General features: G+C 30.4%; 1 protein-coding gene across 1 annotated transcript in view; it reads right to left on the minus strand.

Moving 5' to 3' along the window:
• Positions 1-10,691, minus strand: part of LOC105623955 — a 30,165-nt gene extending 19,474 nt beyond the window's left edge. The window contains exons 1-4 of the mRNA XM_012205325.1: positions 10,486-10,691; positions 10,089-10,201; positions 8,942-9,100; positions 8,733-8,816 (exon numbers count right to left, since the gene is read on the minus strand). Coding sequence (XP_012060715.1) covers positions 8,733-8,816; positions 8,942-9,100; positions 10,089-10,201; positions 10,486-10,691 — 562 coding nt within the window. The remainder of the gene's footprint in view (positions 1-8,732; positions 8,817-8,941; positions 9,101-10,088; positions 10,202-10,485) is intronic.
• Between the last annotated feature and the right edge of the window lie 2,931 nt (positions 10,692-13,622).

A 13,622-nucleotide genomic window follows, 5' to 3' on the forward strand; every position in this document is an offset into this window, starting at 1 on the left:
ATATATATATATATATATATATATATATATATATATAGATTTGTTTCTTTCTCTTTCTCTATTTTCTCTGTCTCTCTCTCTTTTTTCTGCGAAGAAGTTACAAGGAATGGAAAGAAAGGATGCCAAAGTGCTTTCCCTCTTCCTCTAGATTAGAAATTCAATTTCACAATATAGACTCCTGTCAATCTCTGTCAATTCACTTATTTCCTAGGGCTCGTGCCAACGCTTTCATCAATCCGTCACCGATGTTTATACCGATCTATGAGCAAAGCCGAACGACCGTATAATCATCCGAGGTTAAAGATCTCCTGTCATGCGTCCGTTAAACACGTCTCGTTATTCCTTTCTCACGTTGCTTCATGCGTCACATTCCTCACATATATATTTCGCGTATCCTTGTTTTCTTCTATCGTCACGTTTACCCAGTCTACCTCTTATTTCGTCCTTTAATCGTGCGCCGCGCGTAATTTCACACGCGAGCACTCGCACCACTCGCTCGCTCGCTCGTTCACGACTGAGACACGCACGTCTCGCCGTCGCCGTCGCCGTCGTCGCTCGTCCTCGTCCACCTGTGCATGATGTGTACGACCTATGGCTTCTTCATAGTGGGGAGTCTGGTTGCTTTTGCGCGAGAATGCGCATCTCTCACGATAATCGCACGCCGCCGGATTGGGTCCCGCTTTGTGGGATCACGGCGGCCCGCATTCTGCGCGCATTTAACGCTTAATCGCAGTCGCTTAAGCCTCGAAATTAGGCCTGTGGTAATTTGTAATCCTTCCGCGGTTCAAATCTAATTCAACACGTTGCTATTATCCCCGGAATACTGCAGAAGGAGAGTGAAGAAAATATTTGTCCGAGGAATATTATACTTTTATTTTTTTTAATAAGAAACAATTTCAGAATCAAATTTTTTCTAATGCGATTATATTTAACACTTTAACTACTACACAGATTTTTGTAATCGGTCCTCTGACACATTATTATTTTTTATTACTATAATTTTTAATGAACTTTTTACGTTAAAATATATTTTCAATAAAATATTTTTTAAGGTAAGAATATTCGCGAAATTGTCATATATCTCTAACTTCGTAATGTGTAAAATCAATGCAAAGTATGCCGATCACTAATAGGTAGATAATATTTATTAAATTAACATAAATTAATATGCTAATTGGATACACAAATCAGTGTCAATAAATTAAAAGAAAAGGAACGTTTTCTTGTTAAATATTTAATAAGATATTATATAAAAACATTTGTTTCTTTATCTGCTTCTTATAATAATGTAATTTTTAAATTAGCAATATTTGAATAGTATTTTACATATTAAGAATTTGTGTATAAAAATCATTAATGAATGCTTCTTTTCTTCAAAATGCTTTTAATATTATCATATGTCATTCTGAAAAATGTAGAATTTTAATATCTATTTTATTTAAGATGTTGATTCACATTTTTAATTTCCTCAAAGGAGCTTTAAGGATGAAAGTGTGCAATGTTACTAACGATATATCGCATGAGTTAAGTTTGCGAAGCCACATGACTTATCCTGAGAATTGGAGCGACGTGTTAAAGAGATATCACCGTTCGTTCGTTCGCATTCGCCACCGTTATGTGTCTTTTCTAACGTACGTTATCGCGTGCATACGCAGTCATGCGAATGGTGTCTTTTTCAACTTTCTTTTAGGTGGAATCAGAAGACTGTGTGACAAGATGCAAAAGTCGCTCAAGTTACGCGAGATTGAGATTACATTCTCCACTTCAATTCCGTGGAGCAGGTTGGAGTCGATACAAGTTTTGTTACGACAGACGAAATTAGCGAATTTTAATTCCATTAATTTCATGTCGCCGATATGATTAGTCGATCGTAACTTGTATAAATGTCACTTCGATTCGCGGAAGAAACGAAGAACTCATTTCCTTTATCCGCGAACGCTCGCCTGGGTACTTTTACTTTGTACACCTGAACTTTCCTGCCGATTTAGCTATCAAATTTACTTCAGTGCTCCAGAAGCAATGAATAAAATTATAATAAAATCTTGTTCTATAATACAATAATATATATATCTGTACATGTAATAATTGATTGAAAACTCCTGTTTTAATAATGCAAAGATACACGATAAAGTTTTTAGGTAATTACTATTATAAAAATACGAGGAATTTTTTAAAATTGCTAAAACGTTTTATGATAATCATGAATAATAAGGGATGTGTAAACACTTTATCTAACAATTTTATCAGCATGCTATTTATAATTCTTCAAATTATTAAACCATTTTCAAATTATTAATTCTTCAAATTATTAAAACATTTTGTGAATAAGTGGTGTGTAATCAATCTTATTAGTGTGCTATTTATATACGAGTATTCTTCAAATGAGTTAGATTACATCAACTTATGGCAATTATCATTCGAAGAACATTATAATTATTCGTCCTTTCCTTCATGGCTTCCTTCGACTAGCGAATTGACTAATCAAAAATCTATCCTTCGAATAAGAAATTGCGATGATTCATACGTCAGAGAAAAACATTACATTTACATTGCAAGATTTACTGTGATTCGTTTGCATTTTCGTTTGCACACTATTTATTATGCAATCAATGATCAAATCTTTTTCATTACAAATCACTTTGAAATATTAACAGGATATCTAGAATTTCTTGTTTTATAATTTATTAAATTCGGATCTCAGCAAGTATTTATTCCTTTTTTAATTATTTGCATATTTTTTATAGAACGTTCTTCGTTCAAACAACATTTTCAATTGCAAGTATAATACAATTTTTTTTTAGATGTTATATTCAATATTATTTATGTTTCATTTTGTAGCAGTCATTTTTTTTATGTTATAGTTATACAAACATTTAGGATGAATAAAGTGCGACATATATGTGTTGTGCGTGTGTGTATCTACAATATGTAAAATTATATATAATTATATATATATAAATCAACTTACAAATAAAAACTATATTTTTATGACATTAATAAATAGGAAGATATTTCTTGCTAATGTATTCTTGCAGCAAAAAGGTTTTTTAAAAAGTAAAGGCATAGATTATGCCTAATTTAAAAATAAAATTTAGTTTTGTTGCCTTCAGAGAATTTTGTTTGAGTTTAAAATATAAATATATAATGTCTACTATAATATTTTAATACTATAAATATATTACTTGCAACATATATTTTTTTATCTTCAAATATTATCTTGAAATACAATAAAAAAAGTTTTTCTTTGAAAGTCTATTTAGGAATATCCTGTAAGTCATAAATAGATTTTGATTAGTGATTGCTCTCGCGATCAACAAGTTACTGGTAATGACACATTAGTACAAAGAAAGGAAGAGTTGAACAACTCAAAAAGTAGATTTGAAAGCTGTTGATTGCCTTTTAACAACAAATTCTTAATGGCGAAAGTTGAAACAACTTAGGTTATTTAACTTTAAAGGAGATCATCTAAACTTCCTGTCAAAGATTCGAAGACTTAGACAGAAAATGTCTATAATATGTTAATTTTTAATAATAACCAATTGATTGATATTAAATTCTTATAGTATTATGTAGCAAAATTTATTTTTAAGATAAAGAATTTTTTGTCCAAGTCTAAAATCGAGATTGAAGTTTCAACTTTTTTTTGTTATCAAGAATTTATTAAATAATAGATAATTCCTTGATCTACTTTTTTAGTCATTCGCAATTCCTCTGTTCTTCAGTTCCATATTAACATAACCATTATGACTGATTGTGAGAGCTATCGAAATATGTTTACGATTTATGATAAAGTAGACTTTTGAAGAAGTCTTTCTTGCGAAGTCACGTACTATATGAAGCCTTTCAAATCGGAATGAAGGTTCGTGAAAGCAGTGGAACAATGTTTTTAGTAGCTAGTATATAATTAAATATTTATATCTCTATATAAAACTTTCCTGATATAAAATTATGTTGGGCAGATATTTATTAACATGATGAAAATATACTGGATAATTGAATAATTATCTGTACAACCCAATTTATTTATCAAAAAAATTTATTCCGTTTTAAAATAAAAAATCGTATGTTTAACGTATTTTTACAAAATTAATTGTATCAAACAATATATTATATATATGAAAGAATTATTTTCTTATTGATATTTATAAAAATATTGCATTATTAAATATATATAATATTACTTACGAGATTGTGAAGCTTAGATACAAGCTTTAATGAGAACATCACGTCGCGATACACGTGCACAATCTATTGAGTTCTCACTGAACTATGCACATATCGCAACTTATTAAATTTTTTAAACTGTAAAAGATAAAATCTTTTTCTCAACAATGTAAAATACGCAATATCACATCGATTGTTTTTAACGAATTGCAAAAAAAAATATCAAGATATCATGCTAGCAGTAACTGGAAAAAAATATTATTTTCTCAATTACTGTGACATTATGCAAGAAATTTCCGCAAATCGCCAATCTCGTTAAATGTGGTCTGATATGTTGGTGTTATCCCTTACTGTCATGTATGAATAAAATAGATTTGATTATATATTTTCATTACGTTTAAAACACATGTAACATATTGAATTAATAAAATCGGGGAATTTTCAAGTAAAAATTTGTTTAATAAATACAAAAAGATGAGAGAACTTTTATATATTTAGTGAATGTTTTTCTATTCGCGTCAAGATTGTTCTTCAATTTTTGGATCGATGCTTGTCGATAATGAACAATTCGTAACTTTCGTTGCATCGGAGCTGTCTCTGTTTTCGCATTTTAACGGAATCGGTTCGTCGTGGGAAGGTAAAATTGCTCGGGTCGACTCAAGTGAGGACACTACGATAATTATGAGCGCCGGTAGTGTCTTTTACGTAATCACGCGCCGTCAAGATGTCGCGAACGCGGGTATAATGATAAGAGTGCCTGGAGAACGACGACCAGTGGAGCGGAGCGGCGCACATTGTCTTCGGTGGGAAAGCAGGCGGCAGTTAATAACCGGTACGTCACCGTGGCAAGATACACCGGGTGGTCGATGTCAAGATTCCGCGAATTGGCATTTCATTCTTATTGCAGTAACACTTAAGAAATATCATGCAATCATATTGATGATTTCTATTTTTTAATTAATTTTTAATAATTATTAAAATATATATATTGTTTTCATATACTTTTTTAAAATTATTTTTAGATTAATATTATATTTCTCTAATAGACGGTCTGAAATTTTTTTAATTTTTTAATAATTATGTGGGAGGACGCCTGGAATGCAGGAAATCCAGATTCCTGGCTGAGATAATATTTTTCGTAATAAATTATTTACAATTTTTAAGATGCTTACTAGCATGAAATCATTAACAGCTTTCTAAAATACTTATTTGCAAGCAATATTAAATTGCTTTTAATTCGTGATTTGATTATTCCAGCTTTAATTTAGGACTGTATTTCAAGAGCGACAAATAATTTACACACAGCTTGAACTGGAAATTGTATAAATTCATAAAAAATATTATTATGCACCTTGACCTGAATGGGCGTTTTTCATTCAAGTTAATAATGTTTTTTATATTGATGATGAAATATTTATTTTTTTCATCACTGTTTTTATTTCTATTATTATTTATTTCTCTAATCATTTTAATATATCATTTTAATATTGATATGTCTAATAATTGCTAATAATTGCATTCAGAGAAAAAGACGGTTGTAGCAACTATGTATAAGTAACTATACAAGTTTTATATAGTTTTATATAATAGAATTGAGATATATATATATATATATATATATATATATATACATATACGTATAGTTGAATAAACTATTTTATAGTTGTTACAATTATAAAATAATCTTTATTCAACTATGTACATTAATTCTAAATAAAACTTGTATAATTATTTATATAATTGCTGTCACTATACATTTTTCTTTGAATTTGGATCAATTTGAAATCAAATTGATTTTTATTAAATGTAAATCATTCAGTAATGATTTAGTCGCTTAAGTCGCTAATTTTAAATTAATAACTTGTTTTGTATTTTTTTGTAATTGAAAAATCAATCAAGGCATTGAAAGTAAAATTTTCGCAGTCTGTAAAAATCAGCCCATATCTACATACAATAGTGCTTTTGTTGATTTCTTCAGACAGTACGATAAATTTATTTCATCATTCATATATTATTTATATATTAGGTGTCTATAAAGTTTGATCCAGGTTCTGTATCTCGGAAATGGCTGTAGGTATGAAAAAATGTTTTATACGAAAATTGTATATTAAGAGGGACGTATAATGAAAATATGGATTTGATTTTGAGTAATCTTTTCAAGACTAGATCAATGTGACCTGATGTTTCTTAAATGAAACTCCTCATTTTTTTATTGCATATTCTTGTAGTTTATCTCGAGAGCTTTTCAAAACATTACAATAATGCTTTTTTATAATCAGTACTTTTCGAGTTGTAAGGCTTGAATATATTACAATATGATCGACGTTAGTTGCTCAAGATGTCCGATCGATGGCTAAAACATTTTGAATGTTATTCAGATTCATGATAACATTTGTCAAAATCAAAGCCATTGGAAGTTGTTTACTTTATACGGTAAAAATTCATTTGATCAAAATGAAAATAAGAGAAACAACTAATATCCAATCTTGACAAATGTTATCCAGGTTATGATCTTGAATACCGTTCAAAAGACTTTTTAGCCATTAGGTACATTAGGTAATGCTAACACAGTGATACTGTAAGCCTTGTAACTCGAAAAGTACTAATTAAAAAAAGCATTGTAGTGTTTTGAAAAGTTCTTGAGGTAAGTTATAAGAATATGCAATAAAAAATAGGAGCTTCTACTTAAAAAAACATCAGTCCTAGCCTAGAGATTCAAGATCAAGTCCATATTTTCATTATATATTCTACGACTTGGATATAAAACATTTTTCCATCACAATTTACAATCGTTTCCGAGATATAGGATTTAGATCAGACTTTATAGACTTGTTTACGACAATGCAGCAATTATTATCTAATTACAAAATCTTGGTGGCATTCCAAAAGAAACACTCTATATAAACTTATTCTTTATTTATAAATTTCGTAAGACCGTCCAAATTTTTTTTGCAGTGTGAGCGTGAAACATCGAAAACATAAATAATTTATGTCGACGAGGTCAGAATATAAATGAACATAAAAATGTACTTATACAGGTTCTATAAGATCTCGATATTGAAGTGAAATTAAATGTACTTTTTTCTTAAATGTAATAATAATGCAAGAGTGAATTTAAGAAGCCCAGTCCGTGTCTTACGAGTCATAAAATAAAAAGAAATAAGAGAAAGAGATCTTAAAGTTGTCAAGTTTTAGGAATAAAATGAGTAATTAATAGTATTTTCGACTGCAGAAGGTTTGAGTCGACCAGAGGTCAATTAAATGATGTTATATGTTCTACATACTTTGGGTTTCACATAAAGTTATTACATTTAACAACTTTGTAAATTTGAAAGAAAGATGAATCTTCAAAATCAACTTTGAACTGTTAAAGTTTAAGATGCTTTCGAAGCAGGGGTGTCATTTTGCAGACACAGTGTGCTATATCATATAGAAAAGATTGGTTTGCAAGCGCCGAAATGTTACGCAACATAAACTAAGGTCCGGTTCCAAGAATGTAACTTAATCTTGCTAAGAATTAAAAAAATATAAAAACAGAAAGTTAAACCGAGATTAAAGTTAATCTTACATTGGTGGAACCTGTCCTAAGATATAAATCCATGTCACGCTTCGATCAGCTTCGGACGCTGAAAATGAAATAGAAGAACTGATGTATAATTTGCTGTCTCTTTTTTGAAGCAATAAGATCTCCAAATTCTTAAGCAATTTTGAATTTTTATTGTCGAGTTGGCGATGTGACGCGCAACGTTATTATCTAATCTATTTTTCTATAAGCTTTTACATATTAATAATATTTTACAAAGTTATATTTTTTAGAAGTTCCTATAATAAATATAAGATTTGTGTATAACAATCCACTCAATATGTACACTTTTTATTTAAAAAGTATCTTATTAAAAATTATTTTTAGCAAAAAATCATTTTTAATGATATTTAAATATTAACTATTGAAAAAAATTGTAGTCTTGGTATTTTTAGTGTAGTGTTAGTATTTTTATTTTGTTAAATTTGTTTTCTATTTATGTATACGGAAAAAACAGTTTTGCTAAAGTATGTAAAATTTTAGCTAGATACAAATCTACAATTGGAAATTTTAATTCGAGCAGTCAGATAATTTTAATTTTAATCCGTTTCGTTCGGAATTACAATTTTCAATTCGTAATCCTCGATTTCCAATGCGTAGTGTGACATGAGCCTTAGTGTGTTGTATCGATGTAACTATAAGCGTTTGTGAAATAATACCCCTGTTTCAAAGCTTTGAAAAGTATACTTGTGCAAATAGAAAAAAAAATGAAAAATATGTTCATAATATATTTTTAATGAAAATATATTCGTTACCATTCACTTTATTAGATTAATAATTTTGATTTTTTTGTAGATTTGAAGATTAGTATCGAAGAAATATCGAAAATTTGAGTGTCGAAACCTTCGAAACAAATAACTAGTTCTAGTTTCTGATTTGACGAGTTCATGGCACTTCCAGATTAATCGATTCAAACTCGCTGCAGTCGAAAACGCTACAAAGGAATATTGATTAAATTGAATAGAATTAAGTTGAAAGTACTTACTCGGAAGGGACGCTTTCAAACAAGTAGTCAATCGAATGAGAGCGGCGATCAATGGTGGACGATGTTCCTCTAGAAATCTGTCGTCTGGAATAATGAACGTTAATTAAAATTTCGATTACAATTTTAGGAGACATGATAGTGTCTCGGCGCTAATATTATTATTACGCCGCAGCGATATGTGTTGTAATTATATGCAATAATTCACTTACACTCGAGGTCCTCGTAGAGTCGATCGATTGGCGTATCGTCTATGTTCTCAACGAGACCGTCGATTATTTTCTCGACAAAATTTTGGATTGCGTACACCATGCGTCTCTCTTCCCGATCCTCCTGAATCTGTTCCACGTTTGAAATCGCAGCTGCATTTCCTGGAAAACAAAATTTAAAGCATCCTTTATACTTGAAAAGAAAGATTTTACTGAAATATCCAAAGATTTAGCTAGAAATCTGAAAATAATTTGGTAAACCAAAATAATTATATACTACTCAAACATAACGAACAATACAGCAAATTTTGACATTCTAACAATTAGTTTGAACGTCTTCCACAATTATTGTGATAATCCGATAAAATTATTTTCAGATTGTATTTAGCTAAATTTTTAGATGCTTCAGAGCAATCGTTTTTCCGTGAAATAATATTATACTTTTACTCAAAGGTAAAACTTTCTTCAAAATTAGAATTAAGTCAAGAGAATAAATATCTCAATAAATATCTTAAAGGAATAATCTTACCGATTGTATATCTATACGTATACTTCGATTTGTGATAATGCTGAGTATACAAATTTTCAAGATTGTGATCGCGAACCGTCATACAATTATAGAACCACGTTTCTTCCGCGTTTAATTTGAATGTCACGTTTCGCATATACGCACTCATTCCTCTGCATTGCGGAACCACTTGAAACTTTGCGTTGTCACCGTCATCGCGTCGTCTCAAATCGTACAACCTGTCCGTCGCGGGACGAAGAAAAGTCGCTTTCTAAATCCCGGACCGTACATCAATCCGTTAGATCGCTCACGCTCTTTCTCGATACAATTCACGTGGTGGATCACGCAGCGCGCACCGAACAATGAACATCACCGTGAGAGATTTTTCGAACCGTTTTTACTGTTCAGGTCTCCCTCCGTTATGCGACTTTTCTATAATACCTTGGAACAAGGACGGACGTTCGCTGATCAGATATAGAACGCTCATGTAAAATCGCGAAGAAAAAGAAAGCATACGCTGGACGTTCCGGAACACTTGTGATACGCCTCCTATTGCACCGTTGGCTTGTCGTAAGGCTTAGAAATATTTTAACTCGATGTAACGCCATAAAAATTTCGCTACATTGTTTCTACACACGTTACCTGCAACATAAAGGTGCGATTTGGCGGTGCCAAAGCCGCTATGCAGTTCCTCCTCTTCATTAGCCATGCCACCGAAATTATCGAACCAGTTATCATTCCTCTTTAGCCACGATCTGTAAAATTACTGTAAATCAATAAGTCATTCCTTTCAAATGCAACTTTTGTTTAAAATAATTTTATTAATAAAAAACTTTTATTGATGACGGAAACATTATTTATGATAATTGATTTGAAAAATTTCTTAATGCTATATGCTAGACTTAACGTTAAGCTTAATGATAGAGACTCTAAAGAAGCCTCGGGAAAAATTATATGGTTCGTTTATCGAACGAATGAAGGATGCAATTCGAAAATAAATAATATGGTAAGGAATATGAATACGTGTTATTGCAAAAACCTTTGTTGATGGCAGAATATGCAGTGCCAGGCATTGTCGGATGTGTCCCAACGCGAACAGGCCTTCCTACAGGACCGAGCGCCGCAATCGCTGCAGCGCACACCACGGTCGATAAGAAACAATGTCAAGCAACAGGCACAACGTCTGTCGAGGACCACTCGTTTTGTTTCCTTCACCTTCGAATTCTTCCTAAATTTTTCCTTCATAAATCAAGATGCAAATATCAAGGGGATCGCAAATATCAAGGATCAAATAATGATGGTTGATAATTACTATGTAATCACGCGTATATATGCATTGATCGCTGACACATTATTAATTGTATTAATTGTATTAATTATTAATTTTAGATTTTCAATTAATTTTTTGATTAATTAAATATTTTAAGTATTATTATATTAATTGAAAAATCAAAAATATTTGTATATTTATTGCATAAGTTACAGCCAAAATATCTCCTTTATTTACTGCGGAATTATATACTGCGGAATAATAATATAGACGTCTTTCGAAATAACGATTCAACAAACCGTCTAATTTTGCGAATCACTGATGAATCACTGATGAAATTTATTTATATAAACGTATTTACGTTGATACGAATATATTTCACGCGAGTATTTATAGAATGATATTTAAAGTTCACGTTCATTTAATATAATAAAATAATAATGAAAGAATGAACTTATATAAAAATCAATTCTGTTTTAAACCATATTTTTCGAGTTAATTTTACATTTTTATGCTGAAAAGTAAATGCGTAATTCATAAAAAGCATTTTAAATTAAAATAATTTTTGTTTTATGCATCGAAAATGAAGCAAGCATATTGAGAGATGTATCCTTTGCTTTTTGAAATAAATTGATATTTAAATAAAATATAACAATATTATATTAATATATTAATCAATATATTTTAATATTTAATTTCGCTTTATAAAATATATCCCAATTATAAAATAAGATAAAAAAAGATAAATTAAGGATTTACTCAAAACAAGGAATATATAAGATGAACAATACATTTATTTGCATATTTATAGCATACAGCCAAAACAGTTTTCCTTATTTATACACTGCGGAATAATAATCTAATATAGATGTTTTTCGAAATGACAATAGCAAACCGTCAGTTCTGCGAATCTGCATTGATTAAATTTATTTATGAACGTGTTTACGCTGATACGAACATATTTCGTGTGAGTACTTATAGAAAATGATATTTAGAGTTCACGTTTACATTCAATATAATAAAATAATAATCAAAGAATAAGCGTATATAAATGTCTCATAAAACTATTCGAATTTATTATATTACGAAGCCGCAACGCTCGACTCAAACCATATATTCTAGGACAGTTGTTACATATTTACAACGTAGTAACGGTACCAAATAACCGCGCTTACTGTATATTCATGTACTGACTATTAACACAATGCATGTTTAATGTCCCGCAAAAACGAATAAGAGAACGAGTTTTTTTTCGAGACTATAATTGCCTTGCAAAAATTAATAATTTTTAAAATTTTTAAATTGATTTAAATTTCCTGTTTGACTGGGATGCTTTTAGTTATTTTTTTAGTCAAATATTATTTGATATTTAAATAATCTGTTATAATACATAATAATATAATTATTAATTAGATTTTATAGGAATCTTTTTAATTTTTGCTTGAGTTAAAAGTTCTTTTAAAATTGCATAGCATATTATTTTACTCACAGAGCATATTATTTTACTCACATACTTTTCGGCATTGAATAATTTGGAATTGCGTTCTAAATTAAAACTAAATAATTTCAGAAATGAAGTTCGTTGAATTATAATCAAAAGGTATAATTTTTTTTGTTAATTACAACTCCAGTAATAAAAATATTAGTTTAGCAGCGATCTAAATTTTTTTTATTTAAGGAGGATTTAGTCTATATTGTTGGAGAAGACGTCTGTGACATTTCTAAGGCATTCTGCATATCGATATCGTATTACTACTCTATGAGATCCCACATTATCGAAACCTAATTGTAATTGGTGCGAGCCAATAGTAGATACGAAAGAGAATGTAATAGAAAGTATTTATAAATAGGTATAGCATGGATACGATTTTATACTACAATAGTGCGCATTTCTAGTTATTTTTTCTCGGTCATTGCGCGCACTTAATTTACAGTTTATATTTATTTGGAAAGTGACAGAAGTCAAACACGCATGTCATAAATCGATGCTGTTATTTCTTTTTATTTTATAACATGCAATACTGGTTATCTCAGTCAAGAAGTTAAGTGGGTCTACCTAACATCATTGCGATTTAATTGTCTGAAACATGCGACTTTACTTTCTCTTTCTTTTCTATAATTGTGTTTTTAAAATAATTAAGTAATTTTTTTTCATACAAATATGCGGAAGCTTCATATGATTTCTGAAGAATATCTCTTTTTATGTCATGAAAACGTTAACGTTAAACTGTTTCAATGGTTTGTGCCACTTTCCGAATAAAAAATAATTGAAATAATTAAATAATTAAATATCAGATATTCCTAATTTGGTTGATGGCCGCGCGTGTTTAATCTTCGTGATCGAAGAACACCGCGGCCGCGCTTATTGAGTGACTATCTTCATCCCGTTCTATGTCGGAGGTAACCACCTTCACCACCACGACTTCGATGGTAATTAGCAAGAATAGAACCATAAAAGTTGCCATATTATACCTTTCCTGACCGGGCACAACTTTATCACTCTCAATTAAGAGTGTCGAGATCAGGGTGGAGACATAGATCAACATGTTGCTGAATAGAAAACACGAGGCAGTTCTTTTTATAAAAGAATGAAGATGACGCTTTGTCTTCTAATTAAAAATTATGTCTTTTTTTCTAGTTTTCTAGAAAGACTGCAATACTTGGCACAATGTGAATCATGGAAAAGAGAGCGTGAAATTATATAATTAAGTCAATTGTAGTTTGTTCGCGCGCACACACACACACACACACACACACACACACACACACACACACACACACACACACACACTCTCTCTCTCTCTCTCNCTCTCTCTCTCTCTCTCTCTCTACTCTCTCTCTACTCTACTTACTTACTTACTTACTTACTTACTTACTTACTTACTTACGTTACTTACTTACTTACT

This window comes from Atta cephalotes, assembly GCF_000143395.1.
Source record: "Atta cephalotes unplaced genomic scaffold scaffold00068, whole genome shotgun sequence".
Lineage (NCBI taxonomy): Eukaryota > Metazoa > Arthropoda > Insecta > Hymenoptera > Formicidae > Atta > Atta cephalotes.